Genomic DNA, 26,478 nt, shown 5'->3' with positions numbered 1-26,478 from the left:
ACGGTAGTCTAGCATTTGCATAAAAAACACTGAAAAGGTTAGCTTCATTTTAACTATCTTAGACTTTTGAGATATTGGATCATTTTGGACAGTCCAACTTTCTTTTCAATCAACACAGGATATTGTGCAGCAGGCTTCAAGAATGACATTTGTTTTGGTGGTTTTGGGGCAATGCGAATCCTTCCATCAGCCTTTAACTGTAAATGATAAATCTAGTGCTGTCAACGGATTTGCTATACCTGGCAAAGTATAGATGAATAACGCTTCAATAAATAAAAGGGTTTTCTATTCCAGCAATAACAAAATCAGTGATCTTGTTGAAAGGAAAAGCCTGGCAAATGTGAAGGGTTACACAGATGCTCCCTAAAGACTCTTTCCCCAAACAATTGTATTAACCCACCATAAAAGTAATCTTAACATTAAAAATAATTCCAAGTTTTATCTTTAMAATATGAACATATAAGTCCTTTTCCTCTACCTCAACAAACTGAATCTATTTAAGCCAACACAGAATATATTCTTCCCTTTACTCTTTTAGTTTAGCTGAGTGCCATTGCAACGCCCAGCAGTAACTCAATGTGTGCCAAACATGAATACTTTTAAGCGTCATTTGAGTTTTAAAGGCTACAGTAAGTGATGGGAACACAATTGTCTTGGGAATCTACAAATAACTTTAAAAAAGCTCATAAATCTGGCTTTCATGGTTTGGTTTTCAACAGCTTTATGAAATATGTCAAAGCTTGAACACAGTCAGTTCTTTTTCCTCCAAATTTCATAGGATTGACTTTTCTCAATCTTTTTTTGATATGCTTCAGTGAGACAAAGAAAAAAGGCTTGGCTTTAAAAAGAGGCATCAGCAAATTACTTTTAAAAAGTTGCCTTTTTCAGATTCAGCAGAGAAAAAAGGTGCATCTAAGTAGGGCAGCCTAAAATATTCTCTCATTCASAAAAATGTAAAATATCTCTGTTTAACACCCAAAGTACTACAACAGATCACATCATAATGAAAAAAAGGGATGCATGATTAAAGGCTGTTTTTTTTTTAAATCATTTATAAAAGATGCAGAGCAAAGATTTAGCACAGCAAAAATGCTGAGTCTTGCACTAAAATTTATATGTAATTTTCCATATTTGCATTGAAACTCATGCATTACAATGATAAGCAGCAGAGAATGCTTCATTTYTGAAATGCAAACTAAAGGGTCAGTTGAAATTGCATTAGCACTCAAGTGATAGAAAAATCTTTAAAACTGCCTGAGAACTACTGAAAGAAAACTATTCAAATAGATTAGCTGGCATCATTCAAATGGATGCAAGCYTTATGGAATGCCACTAGTTACAAAAATATATGTATATGTATGTATGCATGTATGTGTATATATATACACATAAGCAAATAACAGATTTAGTTTACTTTCAGAAACTCCTGACAGAAGTACTATCACAATCACTTCTGGTCAACAATTTTCCTGGTTAGTATTCCTTGGCAATRGTATTTGTTTATGTGTAATAACACTTCTTCTCAACTTAATATATGTCACAAGTTAAAAGATCCAATAGGAAGTATCAAAAGTAAAGTCACTTAAACCTCCTGTGCTAAGTGCAACAAACGGAGCTGCCAGTACACAATGTTTTATAGAAAAAAGGTATTTAAAGTGAACAATATTTGACCAGGTACTTTTTATCAGCCATGTTTTTAAATGACAATAAGTCAAGAAAAGAGTTTCTTTCTTTCTCTTTCCTCATAAGTACTAAACAAAGCACACTACTAACATTTCCTATTTGAAGATTCTTTTCTCGAACTTTTGTAACTTCTGGCATGACAATAAATGAAAGATTGCAGAAGAGCAAACTTTGACTATACGTTTGACAGCAATCTGTGATGGTCTTTTGTATAGCTGAATGAAAAAGATTTATGCTACGAATACAGAGTACTTTCATGACACAAAAGTTGGTACAAAAAAGGCAGAATACATGACACTATATTTATTTTCTTCTCTTTTTTTCTTTTAAAGCACAGCATTCTTCAAGTTGATAGTAAGCCAGCAAGTTGATTTTAACAAAGTGAAAAAACAATTCACAAATCATAAATATTAGTTGTGAATGGTGCCAAATGACTCCCTTCTAAAAATAACCAACTTAAAGAAGTTATTTCTTTGAGAACTTTCRAGGAGTTGCCACCTCTCAGCTTGTGAGCTGATACACCAAGCAGAAGGTGCAACTTATTAACTCACAGTTTGGTGCTTTCTTTTGGCTCTCCACTGCCACTGCCATAAGAAGAGGAAGCCGTTTTAGACTATAAGTCTTGTTCATACTATAATCTTACTATGGCTTAGAATTTCAAATATAGTTGGTATTTTAAGATGTGTTAATCTTTCTCTGTAAAGGTCAGCAATGTTTTTTGCTTTGCTTCCTATTACTTATTTCTAGTTTAAATAGGATCTTGCAATTTTTTAGTTACAAATATAATGAAGCAATATTGATATGAATTACCTTATATCTGTATTCAGTCTTACAGAACCTTATCTTACTGAAGATGAGATAAAAATTTGACTTTACAGGTGAAGTTGTTACAGTGTAGGTCTAAAATGGCATGAAGATGGTCCACTTCTTTTTACTGCAAATAAAATTCAGTGGTGGTTCTCTTACCTTTTCTTTCAAGAAATACTTTTATAAAATACACACAGGACTTATTTATTTTGAGATGACCAGCTATAACCTGATTAACTTATTATCATGGTGGACTTTCAGTGACTTCACATGGCAGCTGGGCAAAGTTTGCAGGGTCAAATTGCTGACCGTGTCTTCCTCTCTGGGTTCCTTTCTTTCCTATATTCCTATTACTCTTTCAGTTATGTTTTTGAGTTAGGTAGATCAAGTGTTTTTATTCATCTAAGAACTATGCAGGACAGTAAGACTACTACTTTTTAGCCTGTCTAGAATTTGTCTGAAGTGCATTGGAGTAGAAGACCTTTCAAGAGGCTGTCAATTGCATAAAGAAGCATTTTCAAATCAAAGACCAAAAGACACTTAGCAAGTACTGCACATAYACTATGAACAACTGGATATCTGAGTGTAGGTGCTCAATGCTTAATACTCTGAACCACAGACACAGACGTAGACTTCAAGCAAAATTACTAAAGTTACTTTTTAGTCAAYCAACTGGATAAATTATAATACAAATACTCAACAATCATAGAATCACAGAAACAGTAGGGTTGGAAGGGACCTCTGGAGGTCATSTAGTCCAACCTCCCTGCTCAGCAGGGTCACCTACAGCATGTTAGACAGGGTCACATCCAGGCAGACCTTGAAGATCTCCAGAGAAGGAGACTCCACAACCTCTCTGGGCAACCTGTGCCAGGGCTCCAYCACTCTCACAGGGAAGAAATCCCCCTTCACAGTCAGGTGGAACTTCCTGTGCTTCAATTTCTGCCCATTGCCTCTTGTCCTGTCACATGGGACAACTGAAAAGAGTTTGTCCCCGTCCCCTTGACACCCTCCCTTCAGGTACTTCTACACATTGATAAGAGCCCCCCTTTTCTCTGTCTGTGGGAAAAAAATACACTACTTTTCTAGCACAAGACTGTAAAACAAGTATTACATTGTATTTACAGTAATGTAAATTGCTCCATCTCAATTCAGAATTCCAGATAAAATCACTGGAAAAAGGTGGACATAACAGGAATACAGCATTAGCCATAAAACAATATAAACTATCCTAATGTAACTACCATTTATATATATATCTGTATGTAACATCACAAGAAGACTGCTCTAGATATCCTATACTTTCTATACTAATAAGTAGAATACTTTTCAATACAATACTTAGAAGATTCAAAAAAAGAATCTACGTAACTCTGTGTATGGTAAAGATTTATAAACATCCTGTGTACACACTGGATCATTTGTCTATTTTTAAYTTAAAGACATTTTAATCTTAAAATTTAGGAACTGGCATGACAGTTCTAATGTTACCCATGGATTTTTTTCTTAAAATGACATTATTGATTAAAGTGCTAATGAACTCATCCTTATCTTATGGACTAGTACTCGGAGAGCTACAAAGACAGCATTGCTCAGACTTTTGGTGGGTGAAAGGAAAATTCATTGTATAACACTACAGTCCTCTTGGGGTTAAACAGAGGAACAATACTGATGCAATTTGGAGGGAATTCAATAAAATCATTCTCATTCAAAGAAGGCCAGTGTCATACAAAGCTCTGAAGGAAGGGAAAAACTAAATCTTCTACAGAGAGCACACACACACAAATTCCCAAGTGTCTTTTAAAGATTTCACAGTTAGAGAAAACTACATGGTTTTGCCATGTTCTTCTCTGCTGTTTAACAGTCTTATTATAATAGAAAAACATGACAATTAAAAAATAAATAAACCTAGATTAAACTTCAATAGTAGTTTTATCAGTTATCACCCTGTAACAGATCATTATTTTTCCAGCTAGCAGTAAAGCTGAATGAAATCAGGTATGACTTGACTAGAAGGAGGAAAAATCGCAGTATTTTGATTAAGCAAGCTTTACATTTTTTTTAAAAAAGGAAACACATGAAGTTTCTTATGCTTATTAAAACTGAACATATTAACTCAGAAACATTCCAGTTGTGCGAAAATGATATACACACAAAGTATGCACATCAGCATAAACACTAAAAAGCAACACATATTGCTTTACACATAATCTAAAACTAAATCTTTATGTAATTTCCTTCCCTTTGTTAATTGAAGATTAGAACTAAATCAAGGGGAAGCCTTCTATGAGACTACTTCCAACAACAGATGACTCAACGAGCACCTGAGAATTTGTTGTACTTGTGTGTACTGAGGTTCTGAACTTCCTGTTTCAATAAAATACCAAACAAGTTGTGTTTCCTTCACAAATAAGCTATTACATCAAGCCCTGTTCCTATAATTTCAGTTTTTGTCTTCATTCCAACATTTTCTTTGGCAAATGTAGAAACATTCTAATTAAAAAGAAGAGAAAAGCAAGCATCATTCACCAYGGTAAGAATGAATGCTCACGAGAACATCCTTACTGGTTACTTCTTCCATTCAGTTTAATTTGGTTTTTGAAGTGCACTTAAACTATGGCATGCATTCCTCTGAGAGGAAACATAGGTAATAGCTTTGATGATACACTATTAGTGAAAACACTATTAAAAATAGTAATCAACCTTCCTAGTAAGTCTGATACCACGAAAAATAGTATCTGTGTGAGCTGAGTCAAAAGCATTCTTAGAATGAGAAAATACTATTCTGCAGCATTCTAGAATAAATATACTATTCTGTACAGCTATCTTACTTATTATCAGAACTCATCTTAAATCATTTAAATCAGAAACGATCCTGTGTTTCCCTCAGCATGTTCTACTTAATTAGAGTAATAAGTATCCTTTATGATGCCCTCTTTCCTTAATACTGTTTTTGCTAATGTTTTAGATTAGAGATAAAAAATCTCTTTTTACTTGATTTGCAAATATTGTGAGAAAGACAACTTCCAAAGAAAAGTTAAACAACAGTCCTGCAAACACATCATAGCATATTTGTTCAGTTAAGTACAATACAATCTATATAATACAACACAGATGGTTTCTTTCCTGAATTTATTTTACGCTGGAACGGGAAGTGCTGATTCACCATGACAAAAGCCCAAATTAAAAAATGGCATTATAACATAATTTATATAATTAATATAATTAATCAACACATTCTACTTTGGATAAGTAAATTAACTATTACTAAAAGGTGTTCATTTGCACATTATTTTTGTGAAGAGCAGTATTTTTGAATATATAAGAAATATATAAAAACTTTTTTTGAATATATAACAAAAAACTTTGACACCTAAATTATCACCCATTTACAACTGTGTACTAGACAATTTTAGAAGGCATTTGAAAGAACATGCACTGATATCTTTAGCATAGAGCTATACATTAGCTAAAAGAGGATGCTGAGAATTGATAACACAAATAGCCAAACCAAGTCTCCCATATTCTTTAAGGAAAGCAAGAAACCAGAAATAGTCCAGTTAATCTTGAAAATAATCCTGAATTTGACAAATGATCTCATCAATCCCCAGAAAAGGCAGAATACCTCTATCATGTTACCTAAACTATATGTCAGATGGATCATAGAATCATAGATCAACACACCTCTTTTAGGTGTCTTTCTATATAAGTAAGCAGCAACTGGCCCAAATCCACACAGCACAGAGCATATGACAAGATCACAGTATGAGATGGTACCACTGCAGGAAAACACATATATTTTTCCCAAGCTTGTGCTGAGCCAACTGAAAACTCAGTGGACAATAAACAGCTTTCAGTAGTTCATGATGTTCTGATTTTACAATTTTTCTTCTCAGTCACAATCAACCCAACTATAAAAGTTTAAGTGCCTGTACTGTCTACTTGTACCCACTGTCACCTCCTGGTTAAAAAAAAAAAAAAAAAAAAAAAAAAAGTTGGTAATTTAAAAGATCTAAGCTAGTATGTTATTGTTCTTTTCATTAGCATTATTGAACCAAATTAGTTTCAGATGACAAAGTTTTGTACAAAACTTTGTCATTAAATTTTTATCAACATTTACTCGGTTGTTTACCTCCTTCATGTTAGATTAAACCCTGAATTTAAATAATAAAACTCAATGAACCCCACAGAGTTTGACCTGGCTTTCTGTTGAAAATGAAGCTCTTTCAGGCACTTGACATTTACCTTAATTCATGTTGGACTCTCTGAGGCTAAGGTTAAGCAAAACTTTTGGAAACCTTCAAAGTTTCAGAACAAGCTTTGCAGTTTTAACATGCTAGCACTGTACCTTTTAATATGTTAATGTTTATCTCCTTTGATTTTAGGAAATCAACAGTAATCAGAATTTCTACTCTTTTGTCCTAGATTCTCCAAAATACATTATTAAAAGATACTAATTAACAAATAGTGTTAAAAAGTCAACTAATTAAACCCCTTTCAGACTACCCATAAAATTCCCCTCCCTCAGGCAAACATACTCCAATTAAACTTCTCTTTCTACAATCATCTCATGCAGCAAAGACAACAGTCAGCAGAAGGTCAGCAGAATCGGGCTGCCTGGAATCAATTCCCAGGTGAAAGTCCCTCATATCAGCTACTACCGGATTCCTTCTCCTGAAACAAAGTTGACAATGCTTCAGGGCCATAAATAAATTTGGCAAAACAGAATGTGGGAAAAGTCTGATCTGCTGTACAGGTARTCAAGAAAAAAAAAGGGGAATGGAAATAGTCTTCTGCAGATAAAAAGGTCCTTGGGGCTAACACTATCTTTTGTTYTGGATTTGTACAATGCATTATGATGCAGAGTCCTGCTTTATGTTCAGTGAAAAAAAAAARGAAGAAATAGTACCTTTACAATACTAATATAATGACTAGCAAAATGAGGCCCTGTTTTTTGATTGCAGCCTTTGGGATCATCCTTAGGCAAATATTAAATAACACATTTTTTAAAAAAATTATGAGTTTAGATGCTCTGTTAAATAGTTCTGATAAATAATTTCAATACACAAGACATAAATCACTGTAAGAAAAATATAACAATTGAACTTCTTGTCTTTGGAAAAGCCTCCAAAGTCTACAACAGAATCTCATCAACACATAATAAATCACAATATTGTAAGAATAAAAACAGAAGTATGTCTCTACACACATGCAACAATGGAAAACAAATTAAGTTGGACTTTGGTTCTGCAACTATCTTACAAGAAATTTAAAATGGAGATAGTTTCTTTGTGTGTGTATGACTGCACTAAAGGTATGAGAGTTAGGAATCAAAGAAGCCTGTTACAACTTCTATACCAGTGAAACCAGGACTGGCAGGACAGAATTTGGCACAGGTTCCTGTAGCATTTTCTTCATCTTGAGCCATGAATTGTTTTAACCCCTATTCTTGTAGGACAGAATAGAGCAGTAAAAGATCATACCTTAGACACATTTATGAAAGAATCTGTAAAGAGGAGTTGTATCAGCTAAAATGCCATTGCTGATGTCCTCAGAAAATGAAGAAGACTTTGCTGTCCCTACAACTAAGAATTACATTCAGAAAAAAAAACATCTAATCAGGTCTACAGGCCATGAGCTTATGCTGTGAAGATCATGGCACAAACATTATGATTTTTACTTATGATTAAATAACAACAGAGCAAGGAATCTGTTAAAAAATATGGGAACTTTAATTTAACTACTAAGATTCACTTTTGATGGAACCATTATATGACGTTGTGTTATAAGGGAGTGAGATTTATTGCCTGGATATAGTGTACTACAATTATGATAAACAAAAGCCAGCGAGAGCTTCTCAACAGCTGTCTCCACTAAAACTGTGAGACTAGATATTTTCCTTTCTGGAATTAAAGAGAGCTATAAATAGTCCACCCTCAAGTTCTACCATATTGTGGCTTCTTCAGCTGTTCTGTCTAAAACTACTGTTAAATATACATTATTAAAAGAGCCAAGAATGTGTCTCTGTCATATTATAATAAGACCACATAATTCACATATTTTTTTCTCTTATACAACAACATTGTTTTTTAGATACATTTTACTGTTCTATGTGCAGTTCTTTAYATTTTCACAATTTAAATAAACGGAATATATTTTGGGCTGCCAGTATTTTAACCATGACAGATAAATATTGCATATAAGCCTGATTTACTGTTATGCAATAAAACATACATAAACAATTTCTTTCTAACTAACAAGTGTGGGGATCAAGTGAGACAAAGCAGGATTTCTGAAGCTTTAGCTATATAGCTCCTATGGGGCTCCAATCGTTTAACTGTTGCAAAATCATTCATACGCAGGAGCCAGAAAGGTTTCTAGCATATGCTGTTCTCATGAACTTCTTCTTATGTTCTTATAAGAAACATGGAACACTAATTCTTCTGTTACTACCATCCAAAAATGCAATATTACTTTCCCTTATGGAATACTGAGCACAATCAGATAAACCCTTTTTTACTGAACAGGATAAAAGAATTGATGGAACTAACCGAAAACAACCATGATTTTCTAGGCATTATGATGATGTTTATACTACTATATATTTACCCCAGGAAAAAATCAGATAAAAGGTAAAAGCTGATTACTATTAGTATGAAGCATTATTGCATAGTGTACGTGACCATCTGCCAGCAAGCTTGTAATGAATCATACAGGCAAACAAAATCACAGTCACAGGGTAATAGCACCGTAAGACAACAAATGGACAAAGGCACATAATCTCAACCAGGCTTTTGCAACTGTGGAAAGAAAGACCAAAATAAAGCTTTGACTGTGTCTTTACATGATAATACAGGTTCCCTAAACTCTGATATTCTAGAAGTGCAAGGTTATAGTTCAGACAATAATGTAAAAGTAGAATGTGTTACTGATTACAGCAAGTCAGAAATGTATCAAAACCATCTCAACAGAACAATGTAAGCCTCAATTTATTTGCAGCAATGAACATTGGCTGCAAAGAAGACTGGAACCAGCTCTGTTCCTTTCTAATATCTGCACATTTGCTCCAGATTTAGCTTGCTCTTTTTGTGCCTTGTTATCACAGTATGTCTCATAAGAAGTTTATGGAAACACATCCTAGTTTTTCCTTTCATTTAAGGATCATCTCCTTTCAAGAAACTTGGATCAAAACCCCAAAACAAACAAACAAAACCTGCAGTTTTGCTTTATGAAATGTATTCTGTGCAGAGAAAATTCTGGGCTGAAATCAGCTATCCTGTCAACACTTGGGTCCTTCCTCTAGCAAAGACTTTATTTCACTCATTTTTCCTTGCCATGTCAGTTCGAACCAGTCAAATGCAGAAAGAAAACTGGTGGCATATATTAAAAGTGGTATATATTAAAACTACAAACAGATTAAATCATGAAATTTTTTTGTGATAAAGAAAGGTCCAAAGTGTGGCAAGACATCAGGATTCTATTAGTGAGATCTACAAGTCCACAGTGCTGTAAGAAAGGCATGACCAGAAAGTGGTAAAAAGTACCTCTCCCAGGAATTACATGCAGTGATTTTTATCATGGAAAATTAGCTAGTTAGCCAAATTAGAGCTTTTTTAGCAACTCATTGATGTGTCACATGCTCTTTGTACATCATTACAGGACATGATCATGTGTTCAAATGCACAAAACAAGTACACGAGCCAGATAAGCCATACAGSTAGCTGGAAAGCTGGGTTCCTGCATACATAAAGTCCAACTGGCTTCTGAAACTGTTCTGTCTTGGCTGTTTTGTCTGAATATGCTACATGCTTCTTAAAAATGATTTAAAACCATATTTTGGACAAAATTGGCCTTTTGACTCAAGAGTATCTTTGTAAACTGGCATTTAAGGACTCAGTCCACAAAATCTACAATATATCTTCCTTCCTTCAATGTGAGCCAATTTTCCTGGTATAGAAGCAGGATGTACTTCAAGTTCTCATGTATTAATTGGTAATAAAGGATAAAATTAGTGCTAGCCTCAACCATCTGTTTTTATTAAATAAAAATAGTAATTTTCATTCCTTATCCTGAGTGTATGAAAGTTCTTTTCTTTCTTACCTATCCAATAAATAAAGAGATTATTCTGAATATCACAGATATATGACACAGCAAAAATAAGAGCAACAGAATATTACATGGAGAAACAGTATGTGACTTGCAGAAAGTGATGTCCTGACAACATGTTCTTTGAACTACTATTCAAACTGAAACCATGGTGGGATAAGTGGTCTCTGCCATCTCTTTTCCTTTGGCTAACTCAGTAATTACCGAAAACACGGTAAATGAAGGTAAAGATTCTCATTAAAGCAGGAAGCTTGTGGCAGAGCTGTAGTGTAAGTATGGATCATATTGTGTGTAACCGTAACACTCAATTTAACCTGAAGTTTTCAAATCATGTTTGGACACAGCTGTAGTGAGAGGACTTGCTTATCATTAGGTATAGTAAACACATACACCCAGGCAACAGGGGCTGAAGAATATTAGATATGTAAATAGATATTTTTAAGTAAGGATAACAACTTGTTATCCACAAAATTATCCAGCAAATACATTTGAGATAGAAGTATTATTAAAGTATCACCTCTGCAATATTGCCAAGTATACTGGTGATTTGGGCTGTATCTGAAGTTTCATTTAACTCTGACAGAGTAAATAAAATGAATAAATTAAAGCTGAAAAATAATAATCTAGATTATGTTCATGGCATTAAAATCTTGCATGTTTATTTTACTTCTCCTCTTTGTCTCTGCCCTTCATTCCAGCTCTAAACTAAATGAGGATGCTATCTGTAAACACATTCATTATATCTCCAACTAATCCAAAAGTTTTCATCACCATATGCATCACTAATGAAGATGCCTACTAAGAGATTCTCAAATTCTCCTGTCTTACCCTCAAGAAAAAGCCTAAAAAGCAAAGTGAAACACATAGAATATTATCAGTTTTCTCATTAACAATTTTAAAAACATGAAATAAAGGTATTTCAATAAGGCTTTTGGTGGAATTTTTACATGCTCAGGATTGCTAAATTAAATATTCAGAAATCGCAGTTCTGGCTTCCAAAATCATGCTAAAAACACAATTATGGATTTTAATTATTTGCCTATTCCTCTGCCATCTTGCAGAATAACATTTTCATGCTTCTGCAACCATGAGAAATAGACTTTCCCCCTAAATTAAAACTACGATTTTCTCTTAATCTAATTAGTTCAAAATCTAGGACATAATAAAACCAAAATAGCTGAGTAACACAAGCACTGGCAACACTGGTATACCCCCAAAAATGAAAAATTTTTTTAACCCTAAAACCACTGTGAAAAATAACAGCTGCAGTTAAGCTTCAAATACAACTTGGAGCACTCATGTAGGTGTTTAACTTATTAAAAGGTCCTTATGTATTTATGGGTCAGAGATTCATAGGTACTTAAAAGATGCAATTGGATACATAATAGGATTTTTGGAAGACTCAAAACCTAACAGATTTTGACCTATATGGAATATTACCTTTAAAATCTGACCAACAATCACTTACGAAATTTAAAAACATCTTAAACACCAGTTTAGCTTTGAGAGATTTTTAAAGTGGATTAGAACAGCTGAGACTAGAGAAAAATACAAACATTAGAAACTGAATTAGGATTTAGTAATGATTTATTCCTCTGGTTTTGTTCTCTTGCCTGTATCTTTTCTTTCAGTTGGGATTGGAAGAAGTCTCACATAACAGGGGATGTCCTGTATTACATAGTCTTGTGTCTCATATGAAAAGCATATGGGAGATGGCTTTCCACACATTTTCATCAGACTGCTTTTCAGCTGCCTGATAACTGGAAAAATGACACAGCACATACACAGATAAAACATGAATATATAGCAGATGCAGTACCTACTACAGTGCATTTGCTGTTCATGAGCTGTTACACTGTCCAGAACTGTCCCAGATTTTGACATTAGTATTTAGGACTTCACAACCCTAGGTTTTAATGAGAGAAAATTAACTAAGGAGGGTAAAAAACAGGGCAAGACAAGACGTCTTCTTTCCTTTATCTACGATACTGAGTTCCTTCATTCTTGTTCATCTTCTGTTCATTTTAAGTACTTCATTCTCCCAGCTGTAATAGGGGAAAGCCTAACCAAGCTATATGCCATCGCATTTTCTGGAAATAGATACCTCTTTATGACTAGGAAGAGCCAACAAAGATATGGAATTTCCCATATTTAATGAACAATTCATGAACAATATTGGCAAATCAGTAGGAGGAAACCAGCTTCATTTACTGTAAAATCTGGTTCTCATTTGGCCCAGCCAAGAAAGCCAGTATCTTAACTCAGGTGATACCTCTTGAAGACGCTTCCAATGGTTTAACTAGTCCAGTGAATGTTTGGTGAGAAATCTGCATCTCTGAATAAAAAAAATCCTGACTCAATAAATTTAATGCAAATGGCAATTGCTTGAGGATCCCCTCTTCCGACTCACTTTTAAAATATGCTTTTGTTTCCAACAAAGACAGTTCTTGGTCACCATTCCTGTTATTAACAACTTAAAAAGCTTTAAGCCATCCCCAGTCAGCAGAATCTGTGAGTCTGAAAATTATACTAACGGAGAACAGACCAGTATTTTGTTTGCCCGAGCAGCTTCTGACTACAAGCCACTCTAGACACTGATACTAGAAAAGACTTCTAAACAAGATGCCCCCATACTTCCCTTAAACCAACCCTTTTTTGTTAAGTCTCTGGACTATCAGCTTATTGAAATAGCTACTTAAAAGGTACGTGTTATTTTTCTTTATCATGTGCACTGCAGACTAAAGTTGTGCACCAGAAGGAGAGGAGGCATAGGCGAGTGCAGTTTTTCTCCACCTTATTGCAGAAGTGGCAGGTGGAAGGTGAAATATATGAGTACAGGGAGCCTGTACTCAAGAGAGCCTGCTTCATATAGAATTAGTGCTGTAAAATAGATATTTTAACAGTCAAAAAAGAATCTGACTCAAGTCAGATAGTAACTAACAGTATTCTGATTTTAACGTAAACTATCTTTTTGAAGGATTGTTACGTGGATTAATTCTGTGAAGTATCATTTTTTACATTACTTACTGGAAGTGTGTTTAAATAAGAATGTTTTAAATTTTGAAAACAGAAATAGCAATTAAACTATTGATACTTGAGAATAATTTGTCTAGTTGTAAATTTCTCAATTAGCCATGCAGGCTCACTTGTGGTCCATAACAGTTGATGAACCAGAGGCTCACTTTCATGCTCTTAGAAACAGCATTATCTATATTATTTTATATATGACTGCTATAATTAATAACACACAATACAGTTTTTCCAGCATTTCAATGAAATCTAACAATGTTACAATTTATAATATTAAGACCACTGCCATTAAAATTACAATGATTGTGCTTAACAGTTTGCAGGTATTAATATTAGTTTGTGGCTGATGGTTTTAATTTCATGACTGTGAGAAAATACAACATTTATTTCAAAGATATTAATTATATTTTTATCTTCCGCATATGGATAGTTTTTCTATAAGTACTTTTCTCATGGAGGTCCAACATAAACATTTTTCTTTCCATCAGCAAAGTGATGGGGTTTAATGAGAGAAATTAGAGATGAGAAAGCTTATTAGGTCACCTAACGCACATTGCTGTCAGTACAGGATTTTTCTTTACATATTTTAGTGTTTAATCTATATTTCTATATTAAATGCTACATCTATATTAAATTACTCATGCAATAGAGATTCCACCACTTCTCATGAGAGGCTTTTCTATAACCTAATAGATCTTAGTGTCAGAAAATATTTCTTTACAGTTGGTATAAAACTAAAACAAAGTTTAGGCTGTGACTCCTAACTATTTCTCTGCCTGCTGTAGTCCTGCCTGGAGTTCCTTACAGCTGGCTGAAACACCAGTCTTTCTTTAGTCCATCCTTCTCTGCCATCCATAGGAGGGTTGTAATGAACTTCCAGAAAAGACACCATTTACTGAAGATATAGTGCCTTCATGTTGAGAATTATGCCTACAGTAGAGAAGAAATATCCTTCCATAGTGAATAATGCAGTCAGACCTTCTTGACCAGACTTTCTTGGTGTTCTGACATTTAATTGATTCATAGTCCACTGAATCCATTACTGAAAGAGATGAGAATCAAAATAACAAAGCTGGGATGCAATAAGCCTGAAAGTATAAAAAAAGAAAAAATACTAAGTATTTAAGTAATGGTACTTAAAGCAGAGAGAATGGGACATTCTTGAAAAACGGAATGACCATCACTTCTTTCAGTAAGTCAAACTAGAACAGGATACATTTGATCCAGTAAAAAACTGATAATATATAACTTTATAATGAGATGAAACTTTATAGATTATTTAAAATAGAATTTGATCATACAATTTGACTGAAGATACTGTCTTTAAAACCACATGAGAATACATAACTACAAGAGCTGCTAAAATCAAGTTTAAACTGAAGCTAACTAGGTAAGAGTGAACTATTGGTTCGAATTTCTAAATATGGATCAGAGTTTGGCTGTGGCTAGCCTGAACTGGGGATTCTTCCTCTGACAATACAGATATCATCAGTGATTGTTTCTGAATTTCTGAAAAAAAAGATTTTCAAAGATTTAGATTTCCTCTGTGCAGTGAAACTACTCGTATATAATTCAGATTTAGTAAAAGAGCAGCAAAAGGACTAATTGGTTTATGCTGGGAAGAAAATATACCATTTTAATGATAGGATACTGATTTGATCTTCTGTACACATTCCATTGGAGACAGAGGATTATCTTTCCAGCAAATGGTTTATTTGAAGAGATAAAGAACAGACTGTTATTCAGCCAGGGAGGTACTCATGTTAATATATACACAAGAGTTTCACTAGATGGCCATAAGGAGGCAAGGAGTCCAAGCTCAAAGGAACCCTACTCTTGTTATCAGTAGACAGGTAATCTTTCTCCTGTCCCAAGTTTTCCTGGTTAGGTTTCCACTAACCATGAAATGTTAACCAGGGGACAAAAAAAAAGGTGGGGGGGCAACAGAAAGCATTTACTTTCCTTGCTTGTACTGCTGTAAGCAGTAAGACTGATGATAAAAAGAATACCCGTTTTTTGCTACAGAGTCAGTAAAAGGATAGGCACTGCTTTTAAAAGCAGTTAGTGAACTGTGTTTATTAGCATTGAAGAAAGCAAAGAATTATCTTTATGAAATGCAAACAGTTTATAATTGCTCTATCCTCTCCAAATTACATATGTATAATACAGTTCAACAAATATGAATACATGAATACATGAAAAAAATGCTACAAATATTTTTCTTGCACTCTCCATAAAGAGGTTAGTTGATGTACTGTATTTTTTTCTTGAGGGAAACAGATGTCAGGAACTAGGTACCTTACTGTTGCCATAAATGTCCTCTTTCTCTCTGAAAGCTTTGTTTATTCCTCTTACACAGTCTCTCACTTCCTTTTCATTCTCTCTTTGACATCAGTTTATCTTTGAATTCAAAATCTTAACTTGAACATGTTCTTGGTAAGTATGGCATACTGTTGTTATCAATAAAGTATGTTATTACCAGATGAGAGAACCTTCCACTAACCTGAAGGACTGTTTACCAGAGGAAAGGTTTAAATCAGAAGGACTAAGGTTATTTGGAGGGCTGGATTACTGTCAACTGCTTAGACATTTTTAAAATACATTCCTTTAAACAAACAGCATATACATTTTTCCTTAAGATGTCAGTAAGGCAGATTTCTCATTTTTCAAAGCCTTCTGGATTCTTTCAGAGTCTACTGCCTTTTCACATCATAATACAACAAGTCAAAATCCTTCAGAGGTTTAAATAGTCCAAATACATGAAACTATGGTTAAAAACTCAGTTTTCAAAAGAGCATATAAACATACAAGAGAATGACAGTAAGAACATCTTTGTTCATTTCTTTTTAACATAATTCAATAACCAAGACTAAATATGCATATATTGAGTAAATACGTTCACAGTAGAAGAAACTACCAGTTGTCCTATTAATAGCAACTTCATCATTCCTTTGTGAATCTTCTCAGACATCTGAATTGATTATTTGTGTAGATTAGAGTTTTACAGACATTTGTGTATTCTAATTTAGATATACCTTGAAAAGCTGGATTGATTTGGATTTCATGTGGAATTCAATTCAAGAACAGGAATTAAGAAAAAAAAACACAAGTTCATGTCATCATTGTTGCTCAAGAAAAGATACCRCAAATTTCCAATCTAAACTAACATAACCAAAAATATTTTAGTTATAGTGGCACCTATATCATACTAAGTGCTTTTCAAAGTAAATCATGCTAATCATCAGTATATACACATGTTAATATAACCTCATTCAAAGAGCTTTGAGCAAAGAAGTTGAGTAGATGCCATATAACAAAAGCGGGACATCAGAATAAGTCTCCAGTTGGAAAATACAGTCATGTAAAGTGTCAAATTAACTTAGAAAAKACATTCCAAATGCAGCCAAGACACTCCAAGAAAGCTACTCCTGTGTAAATGCAAAGGAAGCAATGAAGCTGACAGGTTTGGTAGAAGAAAAGGAGGCTGAATTTAGAGCTTGTAAGAATGGAAACAAAGTACGTGCATTTAAGCAGGTAAATMCACTTGTGTGAGGCTCTGATGCTGGTATAGCAATGACTATGAGAAGAAAGTCGCATGTAACTCACTGAGGCAGAACTGATATGAGCTTCCCAGGCAAGTCACATTTCATATATTATTAAGGAGCCAGAAAGAATCTGTTACAAAATTCAAGGTGTTGGTCGTGGGGATTAGCACAAGAATTTGAGAGACATATGAAAGGATAGCACCAAAAAAGGTGAGAAAATAAAATACCAAGAATTGGCCAAAGGAACAAAGGGATCTAAAGATAACTTGCAGACAATAGGTTTAAGTGAATTGAAGRATGGTGGCAGTGTCAACTGTGAAAGAGAAAAGGGGTTAGCAAGCATTTCCAAGGGAAGATAAAAAGTTTACTTTTGGCCACATTAGGCTTAACTAATGGTGTGGCATCTAGGAAAAACTATCATGTGTACTAAAATGATGGATTAGATGTTACAAAGCAAGATGGGAACAAACAGACTGAGTTACCAAGACAGAGCGATAACTGAAATTTTCAGTGGATTAGATTAAYGACCTCTTGCCCTTTCAGTAAAAGCACAAGATGAGAAATACAGGGTAAATGCCCTCCCTTGAAAGGAAGGCCTATCAACAGAGACGTGGAGGGAACAATCCSAGACAGAAGAGAAAGGCGGCGACGAATTCACAAGATGCTACAGCAGATGTTCTGAATGATTGTAAAAAAGCAGCAGCTGAGAAAGCGAGTGGACACTTGGAGCAGTTTTGACAGAATGAAAAGGGTAATAGGTAAATGGTGGGGAGAGAGAGGAAGAGAACAAAGTCAGCAGTAGAGGAAAAAATATGAGAGGGAATGGAAGAAGCATCAGAAAGGAGATTTCTGATGACTTCATTAAGGCATTTACAGAGGAGGAAAGAAGTAGAAGAGGAACAAAAGGAAAAAAGAACAAAAAAAATAAAAAAGAGAAGGCACAAGGATCGTGGCAATGATGAACTAAATATTACTCTCTGATTTGTAAATAAGTGTTATAAATGTATAAATTGAATGCCTTGACACTCATTTTTACTGCCACAGACAGTAATAAATAATTTCTGAAAGTGATTATATTTTAAAAAATTTCTTCAGATACACAGGACARATAGTTTGTAGAAAAAGAATAGCTTGTTTTTTATTTCGGAGTAAGGTTTTTTTGCAAATTTATAGTGAAGATTTCATGTAAGTGTATTTACTTATTAATTCAGATACTAAGATATAATGAGCATATGATAGTGGCAAGATACTACAATTGATTTTGGAAAAGCTGAGGAACCGACCTAATTATGTGTTTTGAAGAAAACAATTCATTTTGCCTTATTGGAAAACATAATAATTTGTCATTCTTTTTTCTTAAGGGGATTGTAAGATCTCAGAGCAGATAAGATTTTCAGCAGACTAAAAATCTAGTAGGGTTCAAGATYCTATTCACTGTTTTTTTTAATAAGTTGTGAGTTCAGAAGTCTTGTCCTTGTTGACATTTGTTCCTGAGAAACATGCTACAAAAATTCCCAGTGAAAGAAAACATTCTGGAGCCAGCAAATGGAACTACCRTAAACTAATATTAAAGTACTAGGAACCAAAGGTGGGGACTTAACATAASGGTGTCAAAATGTGAGGAATGTAAATACTAAGAATATACAAAATATTTTAATAATTTTATTGCAAARTTTCAGATAATTTTTCATCTCAGATTTGATTTTGAAGTTCCACATTCTYATATGACAGAATTCTAATATATTGTATATATTAAATAACTATATAACAATGCAGCACCAAAAAATATGTGTTCTTATTGTTATACCAATATTTTGCAGATTTCATTATGTTTTTTTTTTCACTGCAAAAACATAAGAACTGCTGAAACAAGAACTGGCTTATCTACTAAATCAACATCTCGAAAGTTATAGATGGCTAGGTCTGTAGATACAAGAAAATGCTGTCTTGGCTTTAGTCTATATTACCTCAAAAACTTAGGCTTCCTTTCTATCAAAGGTCTCACAAAAGTGCCTCTGTATTAGCCTGTCAAACAGAAGCTGTGCAGCTGTAAGTAAAATGATAATTGGAAAGATAATGTTAGTGGTATTCAGGCATCTCTCTCAAAGCAGCTTAGTCATATGCTGTATGGAATAAAAACAGGATTGGCTGAGTAAGGGAAATTACTGTTTCCCAGGAAAGGAAATTGCCTGAAACATCTGGCAAAATGTTTTAAATGTTTAGTTTTGACAAAATATACATTTCAGCCTTTCTTATAAGGTGAGTTCTGTAGAGCGAATATCTTCTTTCTTAAAAAGGGAAAGATCTCATTTATACTTTAAATACACCAAGCTACTATTTGCTATTTTATGTCAAATACTACATACACTCAGTTATAAAGCATGCAGGAAATCACAGACTAAGCATCAGTACTTCAGTTTGCAGAATAAATGTATCATGAATGCAGACATGCTACTCCATCTCTACTGCACAAATAAAAGATGAACAGCACAATTAACATTAAAAAAATACTAAGAAGCAACTGAATTACAACTTTTTACTGAATTTCATACTGGCATATATAAGATTCCATGTCAAATTATTTACATTCCTTCCTACTTCAGCATGTCTAACAATGAGATGTTCCTTCTCCTAACTGACAGTAGACAGATATTCTCTGCCATTCAGCTTTGCTGGAATGAGTTCTGCCCTACAAGAACACTTGTTCTAATGTCTCTGAGGCTCAGTAAAAAGGTTGTATTCAGGCATCTTCCTTCCTCCACGGTTTTCAAGGACAAAAATGCATTTAACTTGCTTTACTTTTCACACTAGTTTTCTAAATTTAGCTCTTACTACTTTCTTCCTCCCTGAACTCTGACTGGCTTTTTCTCCCTGGGGAGGCAGAGAAGACCACTTCCTCTTCCACAGCTGGGAAAGCTGCTCCCAAAGGGGTAGAAAGGGTGAAGGATCACAAACAAATGTTCCAAAAGATGCACCAAATACAGCACTATCCTGCAGTGCAGGRCTAGAGAGATGTATATTTACTTTGCTGGTAAGGTGGAAGCTCRCTCGCTTTCCTGGGCAGTGGGAAAGAGCATTGCATTAAAGCMGAAGGGCACAGATGGAGCAGTAACAACATTCTCACACAGGTAGCGGTGTGCGTGCATGCATGCACGCGTGTGTTGGGGGGCAGTATCAAAGCTATTGCCACTGCAGCCAGGAAGTATCAAAGAAAAGTTGGGAAAAGCATTACCACGGGAACCTCAGAGTGTTACTCCAGGAGCTGGACARCAAGCACAGCACAGGATGCAATTAAAGGTCCTGCCGTGCTGGTACGGGTCTTCCCATAGGCCTTCGCTGGCATTTCACAGAGCAATACCTACACTCCCCATACTTTTCCCCTGAACAGCTGACAGCTGCCATAGCAACTGGCCATTCATTCAAAAAAAAAGGAACAGTAAAAGGTAAACTAACTTCTCTTCCCAGTATTCCTACAACCACAGTTCTCCCTAGTGGAGGTCCAAGATACAGCAAGCACTGTCACGCAGCCTCCAAATCCAGCTCTGTTCCTGGCGCCTCTAGTGCCCTAGGGCCTTCCAGGGTCACATGCTGGCCTTTCCTAAAGGAAAAGAGATTCTACTTCAAACCTTTGGAGACACTCTAGATTTTCCTCAAAAACCCAGCAAAACTGAACTGGAAGATTACATTGGCGATCTGACTCACCAGTGTGGCATACGGATGTAAGCTTCGTGGCAATTAAAAAAAACTGTTGATCTAATCCAGCCTCTCATGGAAATCCTGTCTAACAATTTCTCAGTCAGCAATTTCCCCTAATTTTAGATATGTACAGCCTTTGTGCAGAGGTCTAGTAATTGAAAAGAAAACTTCCAAAATACTATGATGGTCAGGCTCACCTTTTCTTTCAATAAATAATTAAATGATATAAACAAATCCATGAAAACATAATCTAAGAGAATTAGTAAGATTATTTCCCCCTTCTTCCTCTTTAGGACAGAGAYGCTTTCAGAGCTGTAGCATTTTTATTTTCAATATTACTCTATTTGGGGTCCTATATTCTAAACAAAGCAGGGGGCAGAYCAAAACAAGGAGATTTAAGCACAGAAATAAGGGCAGATTCTCATACAGTTTAATAAGAATTTTTTTATAGAAAGAATTCAAAATTAAAGAAAATATTTAATGAATTTGAGTGTCTGGTGAGCTACCTAGAAATGCTTCACAGTCGAGTATGCAAATTTAACCCTACATGCTGATTTCATTGAGTAATGGTAGGTTCCTCAAATATCTTACAAAAGATTGTTATTCACATGCATATAAACTTTCTTTTAAAGATTTCAATATACTGAAAAGCAGAAATCACTGTGCAGAACAGTTTGGAAGTTTCAGTAACATCAGCGGTAGCAGTCACATTAACTAGCTTGGTTACTGCAATAGAAAGCTGAATGGACGGGGAAAGCAAATATATGCCAAACCCTTCAAATACGTACATTTTGTAGAAAATATTCTTRATTGTATCCCAAGTTCCAAACATATTCCTCCGTTCCTCTGACTGGAAGGATGAACAATGGCAAATAAACCTTCCACAGGAAGCAAATCTGACAAATTGGTTTCATGGGTCGCAATCCAAGCATAATTTGAGCCTTTTGGAGTCTCCAGAATTAAACTCTAGAGATTGCTCCTTCGAGAGGTAATAGAATGTATTACGTAAAGAAATCCCAACTGCTACCAACAAGGTACAGCATGCATATAGGCTGCTACAACTATTTTTGACAACCCCCGAACACAACTTTCATATTATAAAAAGTAAAAACCACATTAATACACTAAATTAGATATAGAAAGTTGTCTAAGAAAGTGCAGGTCCTAAGAGATCCTGAGGCACACAGGGATTTTCCTAGGATAAGAGAACCTTTGGTCTCTGATTCACGTTAGTCAGACTAGCATGGCATTCCCTTTTGTTTATTTTAATTAAGAAAATCTATAGCTTCCAGATCCAAATCTAGCAAAACTCCCAGGCAGTTTCGCTTCAGGAATCAGTTTCCTAACATGCTGGTATCAAAAAGATCCTTTCTGCAACAGAAAACTAAACTTTTCTAAAATTTTAGTGGAATCAACTCCTTCCCACGGTTTGGTAAGTCGGTTAGCAATTTTCTGCTTTTTTAAGTTCACTGACTGTTGCACAGAACATGGCATGTGGGGGAGAGTTCTTTCTTACTCTTACATACACAATCAAGTATTTCCTTTATTAGATTTCCCCTTACCTTTTACAGGTATTTCCCACTTCTGAGGGCCCAGAATTGGGCTAATGTAAACTGATAAAATAACCAATATGCACCCATGTTGCTTACTGAGGAATGCCTTATAGTCGSTTTGTTTGTAGAGTTATTCCCTCTTCCAGTCCCAGCTGATTTTTCATTTGTAACTCCTTTTAAACTTATTCCTTTTAAAAGTTAGCCTGTTAATATAGACCAAAAATACTTGTAAAAAAGCTTGAAAACATTTAACTCCTGAAAGACAGGCATGAAAAAAGTTATTCAGCTCAGAGATACGGTAAAATACATCAAGTCTGCATGTTAGAGTGAAGACTTTTCATTAAAAAAACCTCCCTTGCTCTCTTTGCGAGGGCATGCCCAAATCCGTTTTTGTGTGCTCAGGACAGTATCTTTGTAATTATACGATATATTAAACACAAATGAAGTTTCATCTCGGTCTACAGTTTAAAATAGTTTTCTTTAAGGAACAAACAAACGCAGGGGCTTTTTGGGGGGGGGGGGCAGTACTTAAAAATTACCACTACAAATAATTTACAAGCTGCCCCTGAAAGCATAGTTGGAGGCTATCGGAACTGATTTCTCTGTCTAGGAAATTCGTAATTGGAGCTGTGCGCCAGGCATTCGCAGGGGTCGCGCAACGGAGCGCCCTTCGCGGAGGCTTTCCGCGCCGCGCCGCGCCGCGCCGAGCGCCGCTTCCCTCCTCCCTCGCGAGTGACCTCCCTCTACAGGAAGATACTGGATAAGCCAGGAGGGAGGAGCAGCTCGGCTACACATGTCTGGCTCCTCTTATCAAGTTATCATATAAGGAGAGGAAAGTGATTGATTCGGATACCGAAGCTGTGAAACCGTGACAAGGAGGCGCAGAAGAGAGCTCAGCCTTCACGCGAGCCCCGCTCCCGCAGCGGGAACGGGACCGCTTCTGCTTTCCGCATCTGACAGTTCGGCACGGCTCGGGAGGACGGCACGCTTCCAGGCGGCAGCGCGCACAGCACAGGAGCCCAGCCCTCATCCAGGCGACACATGGCAGCACAGCACTGACTTCCAGCGCAGGTTAACTACGTCTGCGGTCTTGATAGCCTACTGAAGCTGCCTAGATTTGCTGGGTTACCATAGGACTTAAAATGCGCCTGAGCGTTTACTTTATTTTGAGCTGCAATCTTTTCTTAGCTTCAGGATACAACTCCTTCAGTAAAAGCATGGAGACTATAGGCAAGAAGCAGTACCAGGTTCAGCACGGGTCATGCAGCTATACCTTCCTTTTGCCTGAGACGGACAACTGCCGATCTTCCAGTTCTTATGTGTCCAACGCAGTGCAAAGGGATGCACCTTTAGATTACGACGATTCAGTACAAAGACTGCAACTACTTGAAAACATCATGGAAAACAACACTCAGTGGCTAATGAAGGTAGGACAATATTACTTCTATTCTGAAAAGCTTGTTTACAAGATCTTGTTATCTATTTCATTTTGTTGTTTTTTTTTCTTCTAAGAGTTTCTAAATTCACAAATTGCATTATCTAGACTAAATTTTTGAATTAGACTAAATTTTTGAATTAGTGTTCAATCAAAAGCTGTTTTGAAGCCTGAAAACAAAATTTTACAGACTAGCAGGGAACAGAAAATTGCACTGTTCTGCAGAACTCAGGCTTTATACTTTATCATTACATTGAAGCTGCTTGGACAAATAGTAATTACACAGGCAGACTGCAAGCATGTCTGAAAAGTCTGACAWGAAAGAACCAGACACTTTACAATTCACTGACAAGACCTAGTTTATCTCTAGTTAAACAATATGGAACATGTCTTTATTCGAGGCACATTTTTTCCTATTTGAAGCAAGATTTTAAAATTTGCGTGCAAGAAAATAACATGCGTAAGCAACAGTTATGAAGACCTATATTCTAAGCACAGGCTGCAAATCTGACTTGTGGTGAAATTAGTCTAGTGAAGTGACAGAATTTCAAGAAAGTTCATTAACGGAAATCCTTTGCATCCTGTAATATTTCCACTCACTTATAGAATATTCAAGGGAAAAAAATTGGGGAAACACTGACATGTTTATTCCCAAAGTGGCAACACTTACAAAATTTTACCTGCAACAATAGAAAATGTTAAACTACATAAAATCTTGATATTAGTGGAAAAGAAACTTGAACACTATTCCACATTTTTACCAAAACTCACTTGATTCTAAATGTTATATAGTATAATGTATTTCGATTCATTAAACTTTTATTTCACTGTTACCTGAGAAAGTGTGATAGTATAGTTTAACTGCACAGTGAATTTATAATCCTGTGCCTGTGTCTCATACCAAGATATCTATGTTCTAAGCAATAAATCTTTTGAGGACTGAACTGAGCAACTGACACAACAATTACAAATAAGTCTTTAAATGCTATAATGGTGTCATAAGATTTTCTTTCATAAATAAAACTACTTATTGCCTGTAGAGAATATTCATAATTCTCTACAATATGAGTAGGCACTTCTTTATTCTAAGTTAAAATGATTATCAAACAATCATTTTGCATTATGCTTTGCATCTCTCAGCAGTTACGGAGTTACAGAACTACTAAAATATATTCTAAGAAACCATCTAGCAAATTTGTGTGTGTAAAGCAGAACAGTCACAGTAGAAAGCAGAGGGCTTTCATCACCTGAAAACAAGCTTTGAAGCTTAAATCCAAAATGCAGACACATGAAGGCTTCAGTGTGGGCCCCTAAATCTGTCTTTGGTTATCTTTATGGGCTTAGGATGCTTAATTCAGACACCCACACTTTCAAATGTTAGCTAACCATCAGCTCAGTAGCTCTTTTTCTTATTTCACAAGCAAGCTTACTTACCTCCACATAATTATTTATCTCTCTACTTACTAATTTAGCAGTGCTTATGATTGTAATGGTAAGAGTAACAGTAACAGATGTGCAATGCAGGATGAAAAACACACAAAGTAAAACAGTCTAATCTACCCAGCTGGTAAGCAATTTCCTAACATAAATAGTAGAAATCACACACAAGACTCCAGTGCTAAATACCACTTAAGTAGGCAAACACAATATCGTAAGTGACATCAGGTAAACAAAAACCAGTAGGCAAATTCCAGCATCCTTATTTAGTAAAAACTGCCCCTTTCCCTGTCAGACTCTGGGAAATCAGTTACAAGAGAAATAGGATAAGTATATCTAACACATTCTTTGGAGGGATCAAAAGGCAGATTTTGTTCTACAAGACAGACGCATTTCTCTCATTTGAGCAAGGCTTTTCAAATAAAATGCTTTAGAGCAGCCTGTTGGTTTTTTTCTATATTTYACAACTAAACATCCTGTAGAATAACCACTGTTTGCCTTTTTCACTATTTTAACACCTGCCCTTTATGTCATTTTTTATGTTCACAAAGAGACTCCCAGCAAAAGTAGCTTTTCCTCAGATTTGCTGTGCTAGTGACACCTGGTCTGCTAAGTGAAGATGAAAAAGAAACAATAGCCTTTAAAGTTGTTTACTGAGTTTACTTGCTATTTTTTTCAGTCAATAAAACACACAGCTAGGTTCATATTCAGTTAACCAAAATATAATGGAGGATCACAAAAGATTTGGCAAAAAACGCTGTTCACTTACTTTATATACTGTATTGAAATGTAATGGAATCTTGATTAAAAAATCATGGCATTAAGTTTATAGCAATTGCACAGAACTCTGCCTTACATCTTGCTTTTGAAAAAAATTACTTTGCTCAGTTATGAGTCAGAACCAGTTGTCTTTTGAAGCCATGTAAAAAAAAAATTAAAATTTTATCACAAGCTTTTAGTGTGACTTAACCTTTAAACTTTGTTCAAAAAGTATTTTACATCCCAAAACATTTTTTCACTCCTCCCCCCACTCCTGCCTTTAATCCATCAACTAAAGGAAACATTATGCTGCTGAATGAACACTAGGCTGTATGAATGGAACAGCATGGGAAGTGTGCACTTTATCTGGTTAATGGACAAACACAATAGGAAGAAAATTAGTTACGTAGTACCAGGCTCTTTTTTG

General features: G+C 35.3%; 2 protein-coding genes across 4 annotated transcripts in view; one reads left to right on the top strand and one right to left on the bottom strand.

The window, feature by feature from the left end:
- Positions 1-26,478, bottom strand: part of MCPH1 (microcephalin 1) — a 135,661-nt gene that overhangs the window by 14,311 nt on the left and 94,872 nt on the right. The window lies entirely within an intron of this gene.
- Positions 23,191-26,478, top strand: part of ANGPT2 (angiopoietin 2) — a 50,255-nt gene continuing 46,967 nt past the window's right edge. For both annotated transcript variants that reach the window (XM_085312472.1, XM_085312471.1), the window contains exon 1: positions 23,191-23,847. In XM_085312472.1, the coding sequence (XP_085168598.1) occupies positions 23,563-23,847 (285 nt within the window). In that variant the 5' untranslated portion in view covers positions 23,191-23,562. The remainder of the gene's footprint in view (positions 23,848-26,478) is intronic.

This window comes from Rhea americana, unplaced genomic scaffold (assembly GCF_003343005.1).
Source record: "Rhea americana isolate MKP2758 unplaced genomic scaffold, rheAme1 scaffold_366, whole genome shotgun sequence".
NCBI classification, from domain to species: domain Eukaryota; kingdom Metazoa; phylum Chordata; class Aves; order Rheiformes; family Rheidae; genus Rhea; species Rhea americana.
The sequence above is the reverse complement of the archived record's forward strand: the minus strand, read 5'-3'. Positions and strand labels throughout refer to the sequence as shown.